General features: G+C 39.1%; 1 protein-coding gene across 2 annotated transcripts in view; it reads right to left on the bottom strand.

Moving 5' to 3' along the window:
* The window catches only part of LGR5 (leucine rich repeat containing G protein-coupled receptor 5), a 122,477-nt gene that overhangs the window by 45,451 nt on the left and 53,213 nt on the right, over window positions 1-23,813 (bottom strand). For both annotated transcript variants that reach the window (XM_038379406.2, XM_043493390.1), the window contains exons 2-4: window positions 21,444-21,515; window positions 2,510-2,581; window positions 575-646 (exon numbers count right to left, since the gene is read on the bottom strand). In XM_038379406.2, the coding sequence (XP_038235334.1) occupies window positions 575-646; window positions 2,510-2,581; window positions 21,444-21,515 (216 nt within the window). The remainder of the gene's footprint in view (window positions 1-574; window positions 647-2,509; window positions 2,582-21,443; window positions 21,516-23,813) is intronic.

Genomic DNA, 23,813 nt, shown 5'->3' on the forward strand with positions numbered 1-23,813 from the left:
AAGCCACTAAACGGCCAGCTAATGGTAACTTTTGGTCTTCGGACCTGGGCATTAGTTCTGATAAAATGGAGGCTCAGAGACAAGGCTAATATGGTAGAGCCAAGTCATATAAATGTGGGGACCTGTTTGCCTTGTGTGATTCAAGCATATTACACAAAAGGGAATTAAAGATGAATTATTAGTGTTTTCAGTGTTGTAAAAGAAAAATTAATTACAATGTCACTTAGAGATTTAAAAAATATATTAAAGGTGTTCTTCAGGAAAACTTAATGATGAGAAATATCAGCAATGTTCAAAAAAGCAATTTCTATTTCCAATTTTCCTTGACCGAACAGTAAGTATCACAGTGCAGTGAATCTTTGCTCAGACTTTGAACCAACTTAAAGTACTGTAAAGCAATTGTCACATGAAGTCACTTCTGATTTTTAACTGAAGAATTTAATATTGTAGTTGAAAATGAATTCAAAGGGAGTTGGGAAGAAAAAGGACCAAATATACTATTTGATAACAACATTATCTTATAAATTAGTTACATTAACAACATAATATAGTGTAGTATAACAAGTATACTTACAGAGACTGAAGACTGCGCAAGTTCTGGAGTGCTTCAGTGGGAACCTGCTTTAACTGATTATTCTGCAGCATTCTACATGAAAATCCAGAAACAATGTAAGAAAAGGAAATGTTTTTACTTTACAGACTTTAGGCCAAATTTTGCTCTCTTACATCCATGAAACTCCAGGAATGGGACTGTATGGGTATTATAGGGAGCAGATTTTGACTTTATCAAATTAAGATATAAAATTTACAGAGATATCTAAAAATTACTAAACCACCTTTAAAACTTACATTTTGCATTCTTTCATTAGTGGATTTGTCTTCTCAAGGTAAGCAAATACCTGCAGCATGAACTAACTGTATTAATAGTAGCATGCTAGCTAAGGGATGGATTTTCAAAAGCATCTGAGGCAGTTCAGAGAACAAAGTCCCACTGGCTTTCAATACGACTTGTGCTCCTAACTCTCTTCAGGTGCTTATGAACCTGGCTCCCCCTCAGAAACTCCCTTCTCGTTTCTTACTCAGGCACAGTTTCAAAGTCAATGGACCACCTCCTGAGATTCTTACTCAAGAAAATGCAAAATTACAGCTAATTGGAATTTGTCTCAATAAAGACTTTAAAATTTGAACCATGTAGAGTTTTGCCTGAGTAAAGATTATAGGATTTGGTTTGGTGAGATTAGTTTTTTTTCAAGTCTACAGAGGAAGTTGCTCCTTGTTGCACAAAAAAAGGCCTGAAAAACAATCCGTTCTATATCTGTCACGCTCTTGTGCTGCCTTCTTTTCAGGAGCTGAAATGCACTTTTCATTTCTTTTGAATTTGATGAAACATTTGGGGCTAAGGCAGGAACAGATGACTTCCAGAAAAACCCAAGAAGTACCAAAGCCAGAGGGCCAAACCTGGGTAAACCCCCACTGTGCAAAACCCCCACATTTGCCTGAGTAAAAATGGAGGACTCTATTGTGCTGTTCAGGCCCAGCCAACCAATAAGGGAAAGTACTGAGGGGAGTGTGACCAGCTCTCCTCTATGTCCAGCCAGAAGATGAGCTGGTCATTGGGTAATATTTGGCCCTGCTCCTTCTCAGTCCCCATTAGAGGAGGTATTTCTGACAGTGGCACTATCCCTTGGTAGCCCCAGAGCTCTCTGAGCCAAAGACTGCCATTGTGTCATCTCCTGAGTGGACAGGGGTGAGAGAGTCCTTGTTACCTTCTCCCCACTTACACGTCTTCCAGTGGCTCGGCATAATCTTGAAGTGAATAGGGTCTCTGGATTGGGCTGATACTGAATAGGTGGTTGGCATTTTATTGAAAAAGGGGAAAATTTTGACAGAGTGGGATTTGGCTCATAATCCTATTTTTTACAACTTTTATTATGTGCAGTATTATACTTCTCAATTGCACAAGTTTTTAATAAAAAATAAACACAAAAAAGGCAGAGAATATCCTTTAACTGTTTTTTTTATAACCTGAGCTTATCCTGAACTGATTACACCCACGAGGATACAAGATTTAGATATGAACGTAGAGCTGTATTTAAATTACACCTAGTTTACAGTAATTAATCTATCCAGTTTGCCCCTCAAAAAGCTAAAAGAAAAATTATCCTCAGTTTTATCCAACCATTAAAAACGCCTCTGAAGCTTTTAGACTTGAATTCAGAACTTTTGTGGACAGTTAAAGAAATTATTAACTGGAACAATTTTTGTCTTTTATATTGCACAGAGTTATTTAGTTGATGAGCAAGCTGTTTTAGAACCATTTGTGTTTAGGACATTTTCCATATGATAAAGCAAAGATAGACAAATGTTAATATGTATCTTCATTCCATCTGAATCGCTCACAATGAACTGATCAAAATATGCAATTTACTTGATCAAATCTTTATGTTAATTAGTTCCCCGGAGCATTTAGGAAATCAGAAATATATCAAACAACACACAGTTTACTTACAGCACTTTAAGACTGAAAAGGCCAGCAAATGCTCCCCTGGGAATGTATGTCAAGCCATTTCCTGCAAGACGTCTGCAGGGTTTAAAAAAAAAAAAGGGTAAATACATTTCTCTTCATGTGGAATTAATTTGCTTGTTAAAAAGCAACATGAGTATGTTTGAACCCCTGATGCCAAAGGCAGTTGTTTAGGAGCCTTGTTTTGTCATCATTAATATACTGTTAAAAAAAATTCTGTAACTGTGTAGTCAACTTACTGGCAGCTGTGCTGCAGAGACAAATGCACTTTCACTATAAATCAAGTTTATGGTTTACAATGCACATCTAATTGTTCATACTGTTCTTTTTAAAGAGTAAACAATGTCTAATACTAAAATATAATAGACTGACTACCAGTGGTATTATGGAACATTCTGGCTCACATTTTTAGAACTGTGCATGCATAATGTGTGCTCATTTTAATGCAATTCTGCACACAATCACAGTACATGCACAGATTAATGATCATGGCTCATTTACCATGACTGCACATGAAGTAACTGGGCATGCATCTTTTCCCCAGGCACACTTTTATAAAAATCATTTCTATAGCACCTTCCCTTTTCAGGGGGATTGGGGGGGGGCTGATGTCTTACAAACTTAAATAAACATACATCACAAATGCATTTGTGAGGTCTTCTATTTTTTCAAAAGGAAATACATTCTTCAGAAAGTGTGAAGAATAAAGATATCCCATATTTGATGTGAAATAATGGATCTATCATTCATATATGGCCCCCTGCAATATGGTATCTGAGTATCTCATAATTTTTGAAGTATTTATCCCCATAACATCCCTGAGAGGTAAAAAGTACAGATGGGCAACTGAGCCTTAAGATAGGCTAAGTATCTTGTCCAATATCACACACTGAGTTTGTGGGGGTGCAGGCATTTGAACACAGCTCTTCAAAGACTCAAGCTAGAGCCCTAACCTGCTGGACCACCCTTCCTCTCAACAGTGCAGGTAAAAGAGAACACTGTAACAAGGACTTAACCAATGTTGCAATATAACTCAGTGCCAAAGACTCCCATCCAAATAGGCTCTCCTGAGGTTCATACTTTCTGCGTGAAGTGAAATATTCCCCGTGGTAAAGCTTTAAGTAGAAAACCACACCTGTTTAACAGCTCCTGAATAAAGATTCCAGCTGTTCAGAGGAGGGAGGGGACTGTGAAAGATGGACCATACCTATTTCATTGGAACACTATGCACCTTTACAATTGCGTTTCAGTAGGTAGTATTTATTTTTCCAATTTCAGACCCTCATTAGACCTTTTTGTGCCGAATTGTACATTTAATGTCTTGTACTATTTTGAAGTGCAGGAGCTTAAAACCATTTTTTGAAACAAACAAAAAAGTTTAGGATGATAACTCTATTAATATACATTCTGTGCCTATTTGGAGGAAATTAAGGGTAAGTTTAGTTGCTTTTTGGAACATATTTGAGTTGATTATAATTGGCCCAAGATTTTCTCGGTCAAAGTTCTTTTTTGCAGAATTCTCTCTAGGAGAAAATGTACCAGAGTAATTTGTCATTTTTCATACAAAGATTTCATGGCCAGCAGGATGAATATTTTAGTCTAATCTGACTTCTTAGGCCAAAGAACTTCACCTAGTAATTTCTGAATCAGGACCATGACTTTTAGAAAAACATCTAGCCCTGACTTAAAAACAGCAAGGAGAAAGAATCTACCATATCCCTAGGTAATTTTTTTCAATGATTAATTATCCACACTGTTAAAAATGTGTACCTGTTTCTAGTCTGAATTTGTCCAACTTCAGCTTCCAACCACTACATCACATTATACTTTTGTTCTTCTAGATCAGCGGTAGGCAACCTGCAGCCTGCACACAGCACGTAAGGGTAATCTACTGGCGGGCCGTGAGACAGTTTGTTTACATTGACTGTCCACAGGCACAGCTGCCCGCAGCTCCCAGTGGCCGCGATTCGCTATTCGCCACCCATGCACCACTTCCCGCAGTTCCCATTGGCTGGGAACAGTGAACCACGGCCACTGGGAGCTGCGGGCAGCCGTGCCTGCGGACAGTCAATGTAAACAAACTGTCTCATGGCCCGCCAGCGGATTACCCTGACAAGCTGGGTGCAGCCCGTGGGGCACAGGTTGCCCACCACTGTTCTAGATTAAAGAGCCCTCACGATCAGAAATATCTTCCTCATAAAGGTCCTTGTAAACCCTGATCAAGTCACCTCTGAACCTTCTCTTAATAAATTAAATTGATTGGGCTTCTTTAGGCTCTCACTGTACAGCAGGTTTTCCAAATCTCAAATAATTTTTGTAGCCCTCTTCTGAACCATTTCCAGTTTGTCAATTTCCTTTCTGAAGTGTGGACACTAGAAGTGGACTCAGGATTGTATTAATGATCTCACTAATGCTGTATACAGATATAATACCACTTCCCTATTCCATCCCTGCTTCTGCAGCCAAGGATCACATTCATCCTTTTCGCTACCACATCAGACAGGGAGCTCATATTAAACTGGTTATCTATCATGACCCCTAAATATTTTTCAAAGTCACTGCTTTCCAGAGGAGGTACAGTCCTTCCTCTTATAATTGTGGTCTACATTCTATGTTCCTAAATGTATATCCTTGCATTTGGCAGTGTTAAAATACGTTTGTTCAAATGAGTATACCTTTCCAAGCAATCCAGGTCAGTTTGCATAATTGTCTCTGTCATTATTTACCATTCCACTAATTTTTTTGTCTTTTGCAAACTTTACCAGCAATTATTTTATATTTTCTTCCAGATTATTGTTACAGACATAGAAAAGCATTGGGCTAAGAACAGATCCCTCCAGGATCCCACTAGAAAGATCCCCATTGCATGAGGATTCCCCATTTAGAATCACTTTTTGAGATCTATCAGTTAACCAATTTTAATCCATTTGATATGGGATACATTGATTATGTATAGTGCTAATTTTTAATCAGAATGTCACGTGGGACCAACAGAAGTGTTAAGTATATTATGTCAACACGGTTACTTTTATCAAGCAAACCTGTGATCACAGCAGAAATACAATATCAAGGCTGTTGGACATACTTATTTTTCATAAAAAGATGTTGATTAGAATTAATTATATTACCATCTTCTAATATTTTACTGATTGTGTCTATACCAGCTTTTCCATGATTTTGCCAGGGATTGATGTCTAACTAACTGACCTACAGTTTCCCAGGTCATCCCATTTATCCTTTTTAAGTACCGGCAAAACATTAGTTTTTTTCCAGTCCTCTGGAACTTTCCCAGTGTTCCAAGATTTGTTTAAAATCAGCAATACTGGTTTAGCGAGATCCTTGGCCAATTCTTTTAACACTCTTGGGTGAAAATTATCTGGTCAGTTCTGTAGGGCATGCTTCCAATTTGGTTGCTCTATTCTTGACAGTTTTTTTAATGCTGTCATGTGCTTTTCCACTTGCTATTTCCATCCTACCCCAATCTGGGCACTAAAGGGAAATCAGTTCTTTTGTTGATATCACCGGTAGCTAATCTATAGGATATTGGGTTTATTCTTCTCTGAGATGTCGTTCATGTGGTCTATGTTTAAATTTGTACGGTTGTATGGTTTTTGAAAGATGCATGCATATTTTACAATTTTAAATAACATATGATTGCATTTGCACACTTATGGTATGTTTTCTCAGACAGTCCACAATGAATTGCCATGTGTAGTTAGAATTTTTGTATGTTTCAGCACTGAAGCCAGTGAGTATATTGTTTCTGGGGTTTTGTTTCCCATTACATTAAGTCATTCAAGGGAAGCTTTATTTCAGTTGGACTTTGGATGGACTTTGATTAATGATCTGAAACTGAATGGGTAAATCGTAGAATCATAGACTTTAAGGTCAGAAGGGACCATTATGATTGTCTAGTCCGACCTCCTGTACAACGCAGACCACAGAATCTAACCCACACTCCTGTAACAAATCCCTAACCTATGTCTGAGCTATTGAAGTCCTCAAATCGTGGTTTAAAGACTTTAAATACCTCCCTCCCCTACAGAGTTGAGGATGGAAGGATTGTCTGCCTCCATGATGGTGCATTTAGTTAATGATTTCTGAAAGGGGGAATGAATGAGTTAGTTTATAGTCCTTACATAACCAAATATCTGGCCTCTGTTGTTTGTATGTTTTAAATTTAAATTTCAGAAAAGTTGAATTTTGTTTTAGTTCCCACAGTTCCATGATTTGTTTTTTTCAGAAATAGTACACTAAACAAAAAAGACTGAAATATATGACTTCTCCATAATAAAAAGGCAATTAAAAGGAAACAAGTTACTGCATTTATTTATTTTTGGAGGCTATTGGTTTAGAATCCCATTTCAGAATCTTACAAATAAAGAACCAGTACTACAATAACTTATACCTCTGTGGCATAATTTTACTCACATGAGTAGTCTCATACATCTCAATGGGGCTACTCACATAAGTAACCTTCTGCACATGCTTAAATTTTTGTAGAAGCATGGGTTGAGCTTGTACACTCCGTATATGTCTACAGTGCAATCCCAGGTAGAAAAGTCCACAGTAGCATGGCAAAATATAGCAGTGTAGATGTGGTGGCAGAGGCTTCATTGCAGGTTGTACAAGCACTCTGGGGATCTACTCGTATTGCTGGAACTTGTGTGTTGACTGTGCACTGCTATTTTTAGTCATGCTAGTGCAGGTATGTCTATCCAAGCTGCAGTCACACCTCAGATTGCAGTGTATATATATCCTAAAATGCTGCTTTTTTAAAAAAAGTAAAAATTCCGTAGAAGACACTAACCTGATAGAAATGTACATTCCTGCAATTTTGTACTCTTTCAATACAGTTCTGCAAAACTAGCAATCTCCGCTCAGGAAAGGAGTTACAGTGCAATAGGTGATATAACAGCAGGTGAGGTTTAAGGTCTATTGTCAGAGCTACATAAAAAGATTTGTTTGGTATCTCCTTGGACTATTCCCTGTACATTTATCGTTTTGTACACTTTGCTCTTTCTGCAGGGACACAGCCATGGGAGATGGTGGTTACTGATGCTGGAGTGAGAACATTCCAGGTTCTGAAAAGTGGGTCTTTTGCTTTTGTTTAATTGGTAAAACATCTTTGGAAACTTCAGTAAACAAACAGAAACTTCTGCAGTTTTATTCCTGTCTATCACAGCTGATTGACGCTACCACTTTATTAAGAGCAAACAAAATTCAGTTTTACGCTGCTATTTCCAATATTTTGGCATAAGGTGGGGCTCTTTTATAGTTGAAGAATTTTGGTCTCCCAGCACAAAAACTTGCAGCATTCTGAGCAATCTTATGTCCACTCCTAGCAGATTGCAGCTTCTAGTAAAAACAGCTCCTCTTCATTCTCCACTGCGAGCGCTGCAGCAGGACCATCCCAGCTCCTCGTAACTTCCTGCTGGGAGTAGTAGAAGCGAGGGTCAAAAGACCGAAAGCCATCCCTTTATGGGGATTGTGGCAGATTTTCTTCTCTTCTCAGATAAGGCCCAGTCCTGCAAAATTTTGAGCCCTTTTGAGAAGTGCTGAGGATCCTCAACTCCCTTTAGAGACAATGGAAGTTGAGGCTGCTCATCACCTCTTGGAAGAGCTCAGCACCATGCAGGATCAAGCCTTTGGAGCAGAAGTAGAAGGGAAGGCTTCATAAAGGAGCATTTACCCAACACTAATCTGTTAGATGATAACTGTGCATGTTGATAGGATTAGCATAGTGGAATCTTCTTGTATTGGAATGAACAAAGAGGTTCTGAAGGTGCTGAAATCACTAGGAGTTAAGGGCACATAGCATTTTGTTGGATTTCAGAGTAGCAGCCCTGTTAGTCTGTTTTCGCAAAAAGAAAAGGAGTACTTGTGGCACCTTAGAGACTAACAAATTTATTTGAGCATAAGCTTGCGTGAGCTACAACTACATTTTGTTGGAGGAGCTCAACACACTGCAGGATCAAGCATTGTATAAATTGTCACTATTAAAGGAGTGAAAGTCCACTGAAATGCACGGAAGTAATTCTGGACTTTCAACTTGCCTCAGTGGAAGTGGAGGTCATTATAAGCCTGTTATGTTATAATTTGGCTGTTAAAATATAAGAGCAACAGACAGACTGGATGTGTCTGTTCAGAGAAATACCAGTGCATGTTCTTTTGTACAGACCAGGCTACAGCTATTTTCATGAAAGATTTCCAATAGCTTGCTTGTACTGTATTTATTCACTCCAGATTGTATTTGCATACATCATATTGCAACATACTTCAGTATGCAAGCATGATTGCAACTTGCAATCCTTCTTTGGCTGTCCAAATATAGTAGGGGATGGCTATAAATTGTGTTCCTTGAACTACTAGCACTGCTTTTAGCTCTTTCCGTCCCTGAATTTTAAATTCCATCTGCTAACTGATTTACTGACATCATCCAGGGGATAAGAGAGTAGGGAAGAACATGTGCCAAGGCTAGTGCGATCATGGAATAGGCCATATTTTTCTTTAAAAAAATGAAGAAGATGAACAGGTTACTAGAATTAATGTCTCAGCTGAATCAGTTTTGAAAGCTATCCATTTTCTCTTGAGAAGGGTGGTTTGACTCCATTAATGCTAAATTACATTAACTAATGCAATCTCCCAGATTGGTAACTGAGAGGAAATAGTAAAGAAGAACCTTAAGGCTACAGCAAAAAGATTTTTGGTTCTGTAAACAAAAAAAGTATTAAGGGTCCTGATTTGGCAAGGTATTTAAAACATGAACCTAACTTTAAGCACTGGAACTGTTTCATGGATATCAGGTACTGGCATGCCTAAATATCTTGCTGAATAGGGCCTAAAACATTAACTGTTATTCTAATTAATGGTAACTACTTGCTGTACACAAATATAAAATCTACAAAACTTTACTAAAGCATTGATAATCAGCATATTGGTCTGCGTCTCTGGTGTTTGGGACCAGAGGTAATGGAGGGTGTCTAGGTAATTCAGTTTTGTTGTTTTAACATTATTTGCAAGCTTCTGATCCCCCTGTCCATCTATCAAAATTGTTTAGACTACTTAATAAAGGTTCCGAGTGAAATTCTGGCCCCACTGAATTCAGTGAAAAAACCTCCAATTGACTTCAATAGGGCAGGATTTTATTTTCCTTATTTAAATCAATCAATTAATTCTCTCTTCTATTGATACCAACACCGAAACATTTATATTCTCTTGTAGTACAAAACAGATGTTACAGTGGGTCTGGGGGAAAAAAAGTGTTAATATTAGGTATTACAGCAAACTTGAGATTTCTAATTTGTTTTCTAAAATGACTGATTCTAGATGTAAAAAAAAAAAATTGTTCATGCTTCAGGCAGAATTTGCTGATCGTGTTTTTTCTGCTTCTGTCTTGTTTCCTGCCAACCTTAGGGTAATTAATCACCAAAGGCATTATACTTCTCTCTTTAACTATTGATGATGCAAAACCTTTTCTTGCTTCTCAAAGTAAGAAAGATAGCTTTGTCAATATGGATAACCGGTCTGATATTGATCCGACAGACTATTAGATTGAGACAGCTGCCTGTAATTTAATATCTATTTAATGATTATTTCTAGGCCAATCTCAGTAACAATATTTAATGTGTGAGATTAAAACCATATGGCTGATATTTTCTCTAAAATTTTCTTTCCTTCAAGATGTTTTTGAAGACTTATCTTTCTAGACAAAAAGTTATGAACTGTTGATGATTATCATCATCTTTTTATTTCATTTTGTCTCATTATGAATTAATCACCTAATTATTATGAAGTGATAGATAACATAAGAAAGGAGAGTAACTTGGCCTGAAATTCTATGTCATCAAGAAGCTGATTTACATTGAGCTCCTGGAACCTAATGTTTAAAACATGCTCCTTCCTTGCAAAAGGGGGGGGGGAAGAGTTAGTTGTGTTGCACACATATTTATAGCTACTTTGTTCTTTACCCCACTTACATTTGAGTTGAAAATTCAAATACAGCATGTTTCACTGTGGCTTAAGGCCCCAAAATGGCTTTTAAAATACACATGCCAAATTCAAAGCTGGTGTAATTGGAGAAGGTCCATTGACTTCAAGCAGTAGGGATGGGAAAAATATGTGATCAGAGCACCACACCATCTTTGATCTTGATCTGGCCTTGATCATTGATGTCTGTCGGTTAAGGAACTGGCTCAAAATGTACTATTAGTCCCTCCTTCTACAGAGGGGAGGGAATTTCTCTGCACCTGCATTGATAAGACCACTGAAGATAATGGTCTCATGGTCATGATAATGGTCATGCTAAGCTGACCAAGGCCAGTACTGAGGACAAACTCTGTTTTGCTTTTAACACTATAGAGCCCTGCTCTTTTCAGATGGTTCTAACTCTGGAACTCTACTAGAACAGAAGCCATGTAGCTTCCTCCAAAGCAGACAGCAAGACCAATTGTGAGGAGTACCTGAGTACTCTCAAGTAAACATCATAATTCTTTCTACCCCAGGCTCTAAACTCATCTCCTACTCATCTCGCACAGACCTACGAAACAAGAGATTCAAGTTTACTTTTATATTTGGACAGTATTATCACTAAACCCCCAGGCCAGCCAATAATCTCAGAATTGCTGGAACTTCTTATTCTAAGTTTAACATTTACATGTAACTAGAATAATAAATGCTAAATCAGATTGATCCAAATCCTGAGTTTTGGTTCCAATTTGTTGGGCTAGCCCTACAAAGTGTAATTCAGATTTCTGAGCACCTATGGTTTTCATCCCTGGTGGCAGTATCACCAATAAGGGAATAATGTATAATGTTAACAGTAGTATAAGTACATTGAAATGGGGTGTACTGTTATGAAGATAATTGGATAGAAAAGCGTGGCAATTGTTTTTGTCATTTCTGTGCTATGCGCTAAACATGGAGACTGTGTAGGGCCAAGATTCTGGTGCTTTGTAGTTAATATTGCACACTGATGAGTGGCAAAATGAAGCCACAGTGAGGGCATATAAGAGATGTTACCACTGGCACTGCCTCCAGCGTAAATGGTGTGTATGCACTTGTGTTCTGAAGTTCAAAAAAACCCCAAGCTTGTGAAATGACTCTTTTTGGATGCCTTTTGCCAAATTTCCAAACTTGTGAATGTGAGAGATGTAAACATGATTTTAGTTGAATTAACAGATAATTGTTTACAAGTACAAGAACATGGGAAATTGCACTATTTAAGTATAAAAAATATTCACCTGCCACTGTGCATCCTAATCAGACAACAATCCCTGCAGTCCACATACTATCTAAACTCCCACTGACATAGAAGAAAGTTAGATCTGTGAACACACTGCAGTACTGGGTCCAGGGCTGGCCCACAACATTTTGGCACCTGAGGTGGGGAGCTCAAATGACGCCCCCATTCCTCTCGCTTGGGCCAAAACTTTGAAAGGTCTCAATTCTGCCTTCTTCCTGTTCTACTCCTCTCATGGTACTGCTCTGCTACCTACCCCAATAATGGAGAACTAATAACTTAAAATGCCTTGTTCAAAAATTTTAAGTAACACTTAACTTTCAAATGTCTGAACAGCACATGTAACTTTTCTTGTCTATATAGTAAACACTGGCATTTTTATCTGTTTGAATAATCAAAATGGTGCTTTCCGTGCCTTCTTGATTGCAAAGGTTTGAACTGTTTCCTGAAGGTCCATTGTCTGGGCCAGCTCATGCTCTATTGAGATGGTTGCAATACAATCCATTTCATCTGATCTCCGTATCCCTTCCTTACAGGGTACCTGCACTGGACACCTAACTAATGATCACATAATGAGGTGCAACCTCATAGCCTAACTCCTCTTTCATATTTGTGTTAACTAAGCCACAGCCTGCTGTGGGGAAGGCAACCCCCACCCCCCCTTTTTGGCCATTCTGGTGGTGGGGGAAAAAATTGCTTTCTAGCCCCCTGAGAAAGGAGAAATTAGCATAATACCAACAGCAGAGCATGTCATAACTTGGTATTTAACTATGTCCATGGGGGGCAGGGTGGGTGTTCTTTTACCTGGACCAGGTAGCACAAAGCTTTTCCTGCACCTGCATGGGCCTAAATAGTATCCCTTCTCTTCCGGTCACTGGTTGCGGGGGGGAAGAGGGGAGCAGAGAACAGCGATGGGTCAGTGTTTCTCTCTGGGTGTCTAGGCCTTAAAGGGGCCACACCCCTTTTCCTAAAAGCCAGACAGACAGTGTATCTCCTCTCTTAAAGTACAGTGAGGTCATGATCTCTGTTGGTTGCAACATCTAAAAAGCTTTCCTTGTGGCTAGTTATAGCCTCTATCTCTTAGTTGCTATTGCAATCCACTTCTTTGAAACAATTTCTAGGTAACTGATGCTGTTAGAGAAATCAAATGTTCTAGATATTAGTACTAACCGGATACCCAAAGTCTGATCAATAGTAAAAGCTTCTATAGCCATATAAATAAGAAGAAAATGAAAGAAGAAGTGGGACCGCTAAACACTGACGATGGAGTGGAGGTCAAGGATAATAATCTAGGCATGGCCCAATATCTAAACAAATACTTTGCCTCAGTCTTTAATAAGGCTAAAGAGGATCTTAGAGATAATGGTAGCATGACAAATGGGAATGAGGATTGGAGGTAGATATTACCATATCTGAGGTAGAAGCGAAACTCGAACAGCTTAATGGGACCAAATTGGGGGGCCCAGATTATCTTCATCCAAGAATATTAAAGGAATTGGCACATGAAGTTGCAAGCCCATTAGCAAGAATTTTTAATGAAGCTGTAAACTCAGGGGTTGTATTGTATAATTGGAGAATTGCTAACATAGTTCCTATGTTTAAGAAAGGAAAAAAAAGTGATCCACGCAACTACAGGCCTGTTAGTTTGACATCTGTAGCATGCAAGCTCTTGGAAAAAATTTTGAAGGAGAAATTAGTTAACGACATTGAGGTCAATGGTAAATGGGACAAAATACAACATGGTTTTACAAAAGGTAGATTGTGCCAAATCAACTTGATCTCCTGGCTGCGAAAAAAGCTAATGTGGTCTTGGGATGCATCAGGCGACGTATTTCCAGCAGAGAAAGGAGGTTTTAGTACTGTAATACAAAGCACTGGTGAGACCTCACCTGGAATACTGTGTGCAGTTCTGGTCTTCCATGTTTAAGAAGGATGAATTAAAACTGGAACAGGTACAGAGGAGGGCTACTAGAATGATCCGAGGAATGGAAAACCTGTCTTATGAAAGGAGACTCAAGGAGCTTGGCTTGTTTAGCCTAACCAAAAGAAGGCTGAGCGGAGATATGATTGCTCTCTATAAATATATCAGAGGGATAAATACCGGGGAGGGAGAGGAATTATTTAAGCTCAGTAGCAATGTGGACACAAGAACAAATGGATATAAACTGGCCATTGGGAAGTTTAGACTTGAAATTAGATGAAGGTTTCTAACCATCAGGGGAGTGAAGTTCTGGAACAGCCTTCCAAGGGAAGCAGTGGGGGCAAAAGACCTATCTGGCTTTAAGATAAAACTCGATAAATTTATGGAGGAGATGGTATGATGGGATAACATGATTTTGGTAATTAATTGATCTTTAAATATTTATGGTAAATAGGCCCAATGGCCTGTGATGGGATGTTAGATGGGGTGGGATCTGAGTTACTACAGACAATTCTTTCCTGGGTATCTGGCTGGTGAATCTTGCCCATATGCTCAGGGTTCAGCTGATCGCCATATTTGGGGTCGGGAAGGAATTTTCCTCCAGGGCAGATTGGAAGAGGCCCTGGAGGTTTTTCACCTTCCTCTGTAGCATGGGGCACGGGTCACGTGCTGGAGGATTCTCTGCTCCTTGAAGTCTTTAAACCACAATTTGAGGACTTCAATAGCTCGGACATAGGTGAGAGTTTTTTGCAGGAGTGGGTGGGTGAGATTCTGTGGCTTGCATTGTGCAGGAGATCAGACTAGATGATCATAATGGTCCCTTCTGACCTTGGTATCTATGAATCTATGACCCCCGCCAGTCCCTACTCAGCTGGGGTCGCCTCCTACCTGCATCTTCAGAGGAGTCTCTCCCGACTCGGGCAGAGGGGTGTGGGGGGGAGAGGGTAAAAGCAGCAAATGACAGGGGGAAAGGAAGGAGCGAATGCAGTTCTGGAGGGTGCCAATCTGGCATGTCTATATGGAAGAATTTCTTTTTTATTGTTAAATTTTTGTGGTGTCACAGTGACACAATATTTATTTAGTGCGTGCATCTTCAATGGCATGATGCAGTTCTTCTAAGCCACCATTGAACCTAGTCAGCGGGCATTCCTCGACAATATGTGTCATTGTCTGTGTTGCGCCACAGCTGCATAAAGGGAGTCATGAAGGCCCCAGCGATACTGGTTTGCTGTGCAGAGACTTTGCCCGGTCCGGAACCTGTTCAACAGGGACCATTGGTGACAGGGCAGGTCAAAACCAGAAAGGCAGATTGTGGGGTTGACAACGAGGGACTGGTTGGGGATCATAGCAGATATCCATTCCTCTCATCAGAGTGTTTCGGCCCTAACATCCTGGCGTGGCAGATGAGACCATAATGGGCGATGTGATGGCAAAATCACAGGTTTCAGAGTAGCAGCCGTGTTAGTCTGTATTCGCAAAAAGAAAAGGAGTACTTGTGGCACCTTAGAGACTAACAAATTTATTAGAGCATAAGCTTTCGTGAGCTACAGCTCACTTCATCGGATGCATTTGGTGGAAAAAAATTAGAGCTTATGCTCTAATAAATTTGTTAGTCTCTAAGGTGCCACAAGTACTCCTTTTCTTTTTGTGATGGCAAAAGTGCAGCTGGTGATTTAAAAAGGTCATTGTGCAGTGGCAGGCTTGGGTTGGCATACACTTTCTCCAGTAATTTGTCAGTGGCAACCTCTTGTCTGATATGAGGAGGAGCAATATTGCTCAGAACTGGAAGCCATGGGAGAGGAGTTGGACGCAGGAGAGGATACGGATTGCGGCATGTAACTGCATATCTATCTTACATCAGCTAATTTTACCATCTCCCAGTTTAAAGTGGCATCAAGCTCATGAAATGTCCATGACAGTGGAAAATTACAATAGTAGGTTAGTTCTAGAATCATTAACTCCAATTCAAATCATCTATGAAGCTGGCCTAATATTTGCTTTTGTAACTTTCATAATTATACTTCGATTGCTTGATGTGAATCTTCATCTTATAGTTCATTATGAATAATGACTAGCACATTCCTTTCTAGTGAGTCAGATTCAATGTATGCCTAAAAAAAAAAAAAAAAAACTAAAAAAAAAAAAGAAAATCTACCTCAATTTCTGCCCAACAGTCCACATTATTATTTGAGCCAATACCTCTCTACTACTTTTATTGAAGTATAGTTAATTTAAAAATGACTGTTGTGCTCTCCTGGGCAAGGACTTTTAGTGCCTCTTTGTCTGTATTAAAACAAGGTTGTGGAGACATTGCCCTGTGTTGTCAACAAAGTTGTCTTATGGAGTTTACGATGTATCATTGGCTGTTTGCCTGCCTGGTGGCAGATATGTCTCATCAATAAATATTACAGATTAAACAACGGTATATTCTAAACTGTTCACATCTTTCTATGTAGGGTTATTAAAAGTGAAATCAAATTCCCAGACTACAAGGAGTAGAGCATGTGATCATACATGCAGTGTTACAACTGCATATATGAGACAATAAGTTATTTGCAATGAAAATTACTGAGAAACATATAGGCTGATAGAAATTACTTATGCTATTGTAAAGCAGGAGTAAGTCCATTGAAATCAGTGTTGTAAAAGCTGTAAAACTGACTCATATGGTAGACAGAACCAGAACTATATGGTTAGAGACCTGTAGATTATATTTGTTCATTTTTCCTCTTTTTGCTTGGCATGTTGATTGCAGGTTTGTTTTGTTCATTTTTTTAAAAACACATATGCCTTAACTGTTTCTAAGTCTTCACAGATTCATATTGTGGGAAAGGCCTTTGGCATTTAGGGGCTTGTCCAAAGCTCAATGAAGTAAATGAAAAATAAACAGGGGTTACCTGCACTGTACTTTTATCTGCCGGATAGTCCCAGACATCTAATAATAAAGTCCTTCTTTTGGTATAGCTGGACAATGACTGCCCTGCACTGAAAGCAGGGGAGCTGTTGTCCAGGCTTGCCGGAGGAAGGCAGTAGTGCTTTATGCCGCGGGGATGGGGACAAGGTCAGAAACTGCTGCAAAAAGGTGGTGTTGGTCAGCTTTGCAGCACTGACTCAGCCCCTTGGAATTAAGGGCAGAAGGCTTAAAGGTGAAAGCTCTGGCATTGGAAACCCCATTCTCCACGCAGCAGGCAAGGTGGCATCCACTCTCTCTCCCCTTGAGGTGTGATTAGCAGGTGGGGTTTGAACCTGCTGTGGGCATTGTGCTAGTCACTCCGTTTTAGGGGGGCTAGGAATGAATTATTTCCCTCACCACCATATTGGCTTCAGTGGAGTGTTTTTTCCCCCTGCCTTCCCCACAGTGGGTGTTAGGGAACACCTATTACAGTGAGCACAAAAGGTGTGGTAGGTTATATATGTCACAACTTATTTGGAAAGTGTGGGGCAGATGCCTCCATAGGGAAGGCATCTAGTGATAAATGGTCTGGTCAAGGACTTAAAAAAGGAGGTGCTGATTAAAGGAATGGAATAGTGTGGGGTTTGGGGCTCCTATGGTTGGAACAGCAGGGAGCCAACCCCCCTTTCTTATAGCCCACTTTACCCCTCCTACAACGGACAGTGGATGCTAAGGTCCTGGCAATGGATTTGCTGCAGGAATGGATTTGCTGCTGGATGGAAAAAGGGGGTGAGCTGATAAAAGCCCCCTGGGTAATTACAGAATAAACATGGGGTTACCTGTACTGTACACTTTTATCTGCCGGGTACTCCCAGACATCTAATAATAAAGTTGTGGCCTGATTAAATCCATATCAAGCGTCTCCTGTCCTTCTTTCAGTATAGCTGGACAATCGTGCTTTCCAGTTGCTTAAATACAAGTAATTCTCAGTAGTGCCCACAATGGGCTTGGTGCTCTAGTAGCAAGGGAGGGAAGCAGCATGGTGTTGTACAGTAGGCCCTATGCTGGTAGTTAGGAGACCTGGGTTCTGTTCCTGGATCTGCCAGTAAGTTTTTTTTTCTTCTTCCAAGAAGGATGTTAATAAATTGGAGAGAGTTCTCTGGAGAGCCATAAAAATGATTAAAGAGTTAGGAAACTTGCCTCAGAATGATAGATTCAAGGAACTCAGACTATTTAGTTTAACAAAAAGAGAAGGTTAAGGGGTGACTTGATTGCAGTCTATAAGTACCTACATGGAGAACAAATATTTAATAATGGGCTTTTCAATCTAGCAGAGAAAGTTATAACACAATCCAATGGCTGAAAGTTGAAGCTATACAAATTCAGACTGGAAATAAGGCGTACATTTTTAATGGTGAGTAATTAACCATTGGAACAATTTACTAAGGGTCATGGTGGGTTCTCCATCACTGACAATTTTAAAGTCAAGATTGGATATTTTTCTAGAAGATCTGCTCTTGGAATTATCTTGGGGAAATTCTATGGCCTGTGCTATGCAGGAGGTCAGACTAGATGATCACAGTAGTCTCTTCTGGTCATGGAATCTATGACTTTATGAAAAATTAAGCATGTCTGTCCCTGCCCCAAAGAGTTTCTAATCCAGATTTTCAAAGGTATAAGGGTCAGTTAGGTGCCCAACTCCTACTCAATGTCAATGGGAATTGGGAATCTAACTCCTATTTACACCTTTGAAGATCTCTCCCTCAAAAAGACAAAACAAATAGAATGAAAAGAGAGAGGAAAGGGGAACAATAAACAAGATGAACAAGTGGTGATTGGTCATGTCCTGATAACTTAGGGTGTAATTTTCGTTAACACCAAGGTCCCTTTGTACTACTCCGGCAGTGTGAAGGGGCCTTAAAGTAAATGAGAATCAGGGTCCACGTACATTCCTGATTTTGTTTTGAATTTGTGTAATTTTGTATTTCATTACAATAATAAAATATTTTTAAAGGATTTGTGCCTGAAATCTTATGCTTTTCATTGTACATTTTGACTATCATGAAGACAAAGTGTCTCAAAAACACACACAAGTCACACACTAAATTCTTCAATAATAACTGTCATACAGTGAGCAGCCTGAAAAACTTCAGGGATGATGGTAAGCCTCTTCAAGTTTTTTTTTTTTTTTTAAAGTAATACAGGCTTCAATAAATTACTTTGCACCTGCATGCAGGTTAGAATTAAATTTAAGGTGCCTTTGTATTGTAATTTTGCAAATGGATGTTATTTGAAACTGTCTTAATCCAAAATCATTTTGGGAAAAAAAAAAAAAAAAAAAAAAAAAAAAAAAGGAATATAAAAACCATTGGGGTTTGTTTCCCCCACCTCTCAGCCTGTTGTTTTGCTAAAAGCACCTGCCTTAAGTTGTTGAATAATAGCAGTGTACTAAAAATCACGTGGACCTTTGCCTGTCTGCAGCCTACTTTGTTTAGGAAGAACAATTTTTTCAGTATATGAAAGGAAACTAGATATGTCTCATTCAACAGTGTTCTACCTAGGTCTGGCATCACTACAGGCTTTCTTCCTTAGTCTTTATAGAGACATTCATTCAGTAAATAAAACAGTTTCAGGCAGTATTTTGAAGTTTTGCTCACGATGTCCATATTTACATACAGTTGTCCATCTTATCCTTTTAAGACACCAGCCTAGGTGATGATGCACCTAAAAATTTCATTTTTTAGCCTACCAACAGATATAATGTTCATACCTTTCTTACATCTTAAGGTAATGTATTGATACATTAATACTAAGACATTCTGGAACAAATTTTACCTCAGTTTACATCCTGTGCAACCCCACTGAGATCAATAAGTGGGCCTCAGGCTACGTCTATGCACCTTTCCACTGGAGCCATATTCCTTGGTCTGTGATGGTATAAGCCAGTGAACACCCTAACCTGCTACATTGAGAGAATCAGCTTCTGTGTTTACAGGGAAAACTAAAACATTTATTTCTGAGGTGTCTGGAAAAAAGAAAAAAGAGTTTGGGGCTGGGAAAGGGGGAGGGATAGCTCAGTGGTTTGAGCATTGGCCTGCTAAACCCAAGGTTACGAGTTCAATCCTTGAGGGGGCCATTTGGGGTAAAAATTGGGGATTGGTCCTGCTTTGAGCAAGGGATTGGACTAGACGACCTTCTGAGGTCCCTTCCAACCCCGATATTCTATGATTTTATGAAACGGTTAGGATGGTTATGACAGTTTACAGGAAGTTGGACGAACAGTAACTAAAACACAATCTAGAAACAGAGCTTTGGTGGCACAACCCAATTTATATGTACTTTGTAGTGGCCACATTATAGTATCACAGTTGATTACTTAAAATGGGAAATAAGTAGGAGAAGATGAAGCTTAAAAAAGATATACTTTGTTTCCATGCAAATGTTCATAGTAATAAAACAAGAAAGATAGAGGAGGAAAAAGAGAAAACTGTTTGTAAATGGAATAGTTTTTAAAGTGATTTACGAGGCGTCAGCTGCTCTTCTGAGCTTTCAGAGGGCAATTCCATTGACTATTAACGCGCACATTGTTTTGCTTTTTGAAATGCCAGTCTGAAGGATGAGGTGGCAACATATAACTGGCCATTAGTGAGGGCACTAAAGTTCTGAAGTAATATTCTAGCTTAATGGAGTCTGAAAACAGAGTTACTACTGTACATTTCCTTTTCCTTTAAAATGAATTTTTTGTGTGGAGGTACCATCATAACTTCCCATGTGGATTTTGTGGTGTACTAGCAGTTAAAAATCAGTGAAAAAGATGGGGCCCTAGCTTTAGGGGCTAACAAAGGAAGATGTCAGGGTAGTTAAGCACTGGAACAAATTACCTAGACAAGTTGTGGAATCTCCATCATTGGAGGTTTTTAAGACGTAATATGCTTAGTCGTGCCTCAGTGCAGGGGATTGGACTAGATGGCCTATCAAAGTCCCTTCAACTCCTACATTTCTATGATTCATCAGGGGCTGATGCCTAGATAGTTCTTTTAATCAACTTTTTAGAGAGTTCCCGTAACTGCAAGTGTCAGACTCTTCCCACAAGGTATATGGTGCATTAGCCATTGATTCTCCATCACACTATGGAGTGAGAACTTGATGATGACTTTTAAGCCTAAATCATAATAACTAAGGACACTGCCACATCCAGGTCTCCTGCACACAGAGTGCCTTTCACTTATGGTTAGTCACCATCACTTCCAATCCCAGTCCTCTTCTGAAGCTGTGTTTGATTAGCTAGTTTTTGCATTGTACATTGTTTTTTCTTTTACAGTACTGGATGGCATAGCTCTAAGATCTTTGTAGGATTTGGTGTTTTACAGTCGGCCTTGAGGGATGCTAAATTTAAGAGTAAGGAAACAGTAATTAAAAGTGATTAGGACAAGAAGCCTTGATGCTATGAAATGTGGACTCAATTGTCCTTGACATAGGCAGAACCAGGCAGCAGGTTTTGATTATAGCTTTACTTGCTATTTTAACAAACATGAGCCAGTATTCAAACTTTTAATATCCTGCTGCTTAACTATTTCCAAAAAGCTATCCAGCTCTTTTACACAGCTCTTGTTTAAAATTTTTAATTTGTTTGGCTCTGTCTCTGCTTAGAGAAGTTGTAGCCTCATGGTAACTCTTTTACAAGTTCATTTCCAGAATCACAAGCAATTGGTTTTTTCAACTAAGTGTTTCCGCATGTGCCCAAAGTGTCAGAGCTGACAGCTTTCCTGCACTGTTTTATCTGGTTCCCACAGTATGTATGAGACACAAACACAGGAATGTGTCTGGTGCTGACTATGCCCATCAAGGATACAATGATACTTACAGCTCTTCCAGAAAGCGGAGACTGTGCAGGGGGTTCGAGGGCAGCTTAGTGATGTTGTTCATACTGAGATCACTGTAGGGGAAAACAGACAGAGCCTTAGTGTGGCATGCCACAAATGTGGTATCCAGCTGCTCATTCCACACATTTTTAAGTAGTATATTAACAAAAATTAGTTCCTCTGCCATGACTGATGAATCATTATCTAGTTAGCATTTTAAACATTTTTCTTTAAGACGACAGCTTTGTCAAACAAAATATATGCTGTAGCACATCCACTTTCCAAAGATTCAGGAGTGTTTTATCATGCTCTATAAATATGCTGGTGTGCTAAACAATCTTTTTAGTTGAAGTTATTTTAATAAACCACTATACCATAACATCATTTATTTGGAGTAATAAAAGGAAAGGAAATACGTTTGTTGTTTTAAGACTGTAGCATATTCTTGGGTTACTAAAAGTAGAAAAACTAAGCTGTACAAAAATAAGAAATTTGTATTTTTATTGATATTTCATAAATATGGAATATATTGCTTTTGTAGTATAACCTGATGTACAGTGCTATTGATTTTGTCCTAAGTTACTTTAGATATCTTGTAAAAATAAATATTTTGATTAAAAGAAATGGAATAAAAATTCATTCCTCTTTTTAACATGCTCCTTTTACAGGTTCTCAGATTGCATTAAATAAGTGAAATGAACCATAAAACAAGGGTGTAATGTGATCCTGCTATGTAGCACACTTCCTGGTGGGGTTCCACAGTAGTTCCTGGCACAGGAAACCACTAGCCTTCTAAGCTCTGGTCAGAACTCAATCAATTTCTATTTTAGGCTAAGTTCCATGTAATTAAATTTTATTCTGTTTTTCTTTATATAGTTTCTATCAGTCTTTCCCATACTTCTACAGTATCACCAGAGTTGGCTTACCACAAATGTAGAAGAAGAGATTGCATAATAAAATAATGTAGACAAGATATGATGACATCCTAAAATAGGAACAGTATGGTTAAAATCAAAACATATTTCAGACCTGTACATTAGATGTAACTATTTATGCTGCCTATTAACCTCCCATTTTTAATTAGTTATCTAAAAGTGCCCCTAATAGTATCTAGTTACTTTATATGATTTTTCAATGACTGACTTATCATCTGAGATAAGCAAATGATCTGAATTTATGTATGTGGACATTTAAAATTCATATTAATCACACCCTGTTTCACATTATAGAATAAATGTTTTCAGCCATCAATCTTTTAAATTCAGTATATTTGATCTTCTACTGTATTGATGTTTCCCTGAAAATGTACAATTGAAAAATATAGTTGGAGTACAGAATCTAAAACAACAGGGAACTGTGTTAATATTTCACAACCATTATCAAATCACTCATAGAAGTAGGCCTCTGTACATTCACTTTAAAATCAAAGTGATCAATCAGGGAGCAGTGTAGTTATTAATTCACATTTTTACTGTAATATTTCATCACCTAATTCTTTCATGCCATTGGTAGGAGACTACCCTTTCATTTTGGCAAAGGAATAAAAGATTTATTTTGGCAAAGGAACAAAAATATAGATGCTGAAATCTCATCAGTCAAGTGAATTATAGATTAACAAATAAGAAGGTACAAAGCATTATGTTAAGCAAAATCAGTTGCTGCATGCATTTTCTACATAGCTCTTAATAGGATTTTGTAAATAAATATTGTAACAAAGTTCCTCCTCTGTCTTGGTGGGTCCTGCGCTTTTTTGGAGGATTTGCTCACTCAGAGGTTCACGGCAGCCCTCAGTTTGGCCGCTTCTGCTAGAAGCTCAAACCTGCCGTTCACTCAGCTAACCTCATCACTGGCCAGCATGGGGGAAAATGGAGAACAATCTCCATAGTCTCTGTTGTCCCACCAAGTGGGTCGGGGACATGCCAGATCCCTTTCCAAATTAGACCTTCCCTTCTGGTGTTGCTCACAGACCAGGTCAACTCCTCCTGTGTCTGATCAGGAATTGAGGGAATGGGGGGGGGCGGGGGGGGGCAACCCGGGCCTGTCCTCCACAGGGCCCTGGGCTGGAACCCGGTGTAGATAGCAGCTATCTACATCTCCTGTATCAGCTGCGTGACAGCTGCAACTCCCTGAGCTACTTCCCCATGGCCTCCCCCACAAGCATCTTCTTTATCCTCACTGCAGGATCTTCCTCCTGAGGCCTGATCACGCTTGTACTCCTCAGTCCTCCAGCAGCACACCTTCTCACTCCCTGCTCCTTGCACGTCCTCCACTAACTGATGGGAAGTCCTTTTTAAACCAGGTGTCCTGATTAGTCTGCCTGCCATAATTGATTCTAGTATGTTCTTAATTGTCTCAGGTGTCTTAATTAGCTT

The sequence above is a fragment of the Dermochelys coriacea genome, chromosome 1, assembly GCF_009764565.3.
Source record: "Dermochelys coriacea isolate rDerCor1 chromosome 1, rDerCor1.pri.v4, whole genome shotgun sequence".
In the NCBI taxonomy this organism is placed as follows: Eukaryota; Metazoa; Chordata; order Testudines; family Dermochelyidae; genus Dermochelys; species Dermochelys coriacea.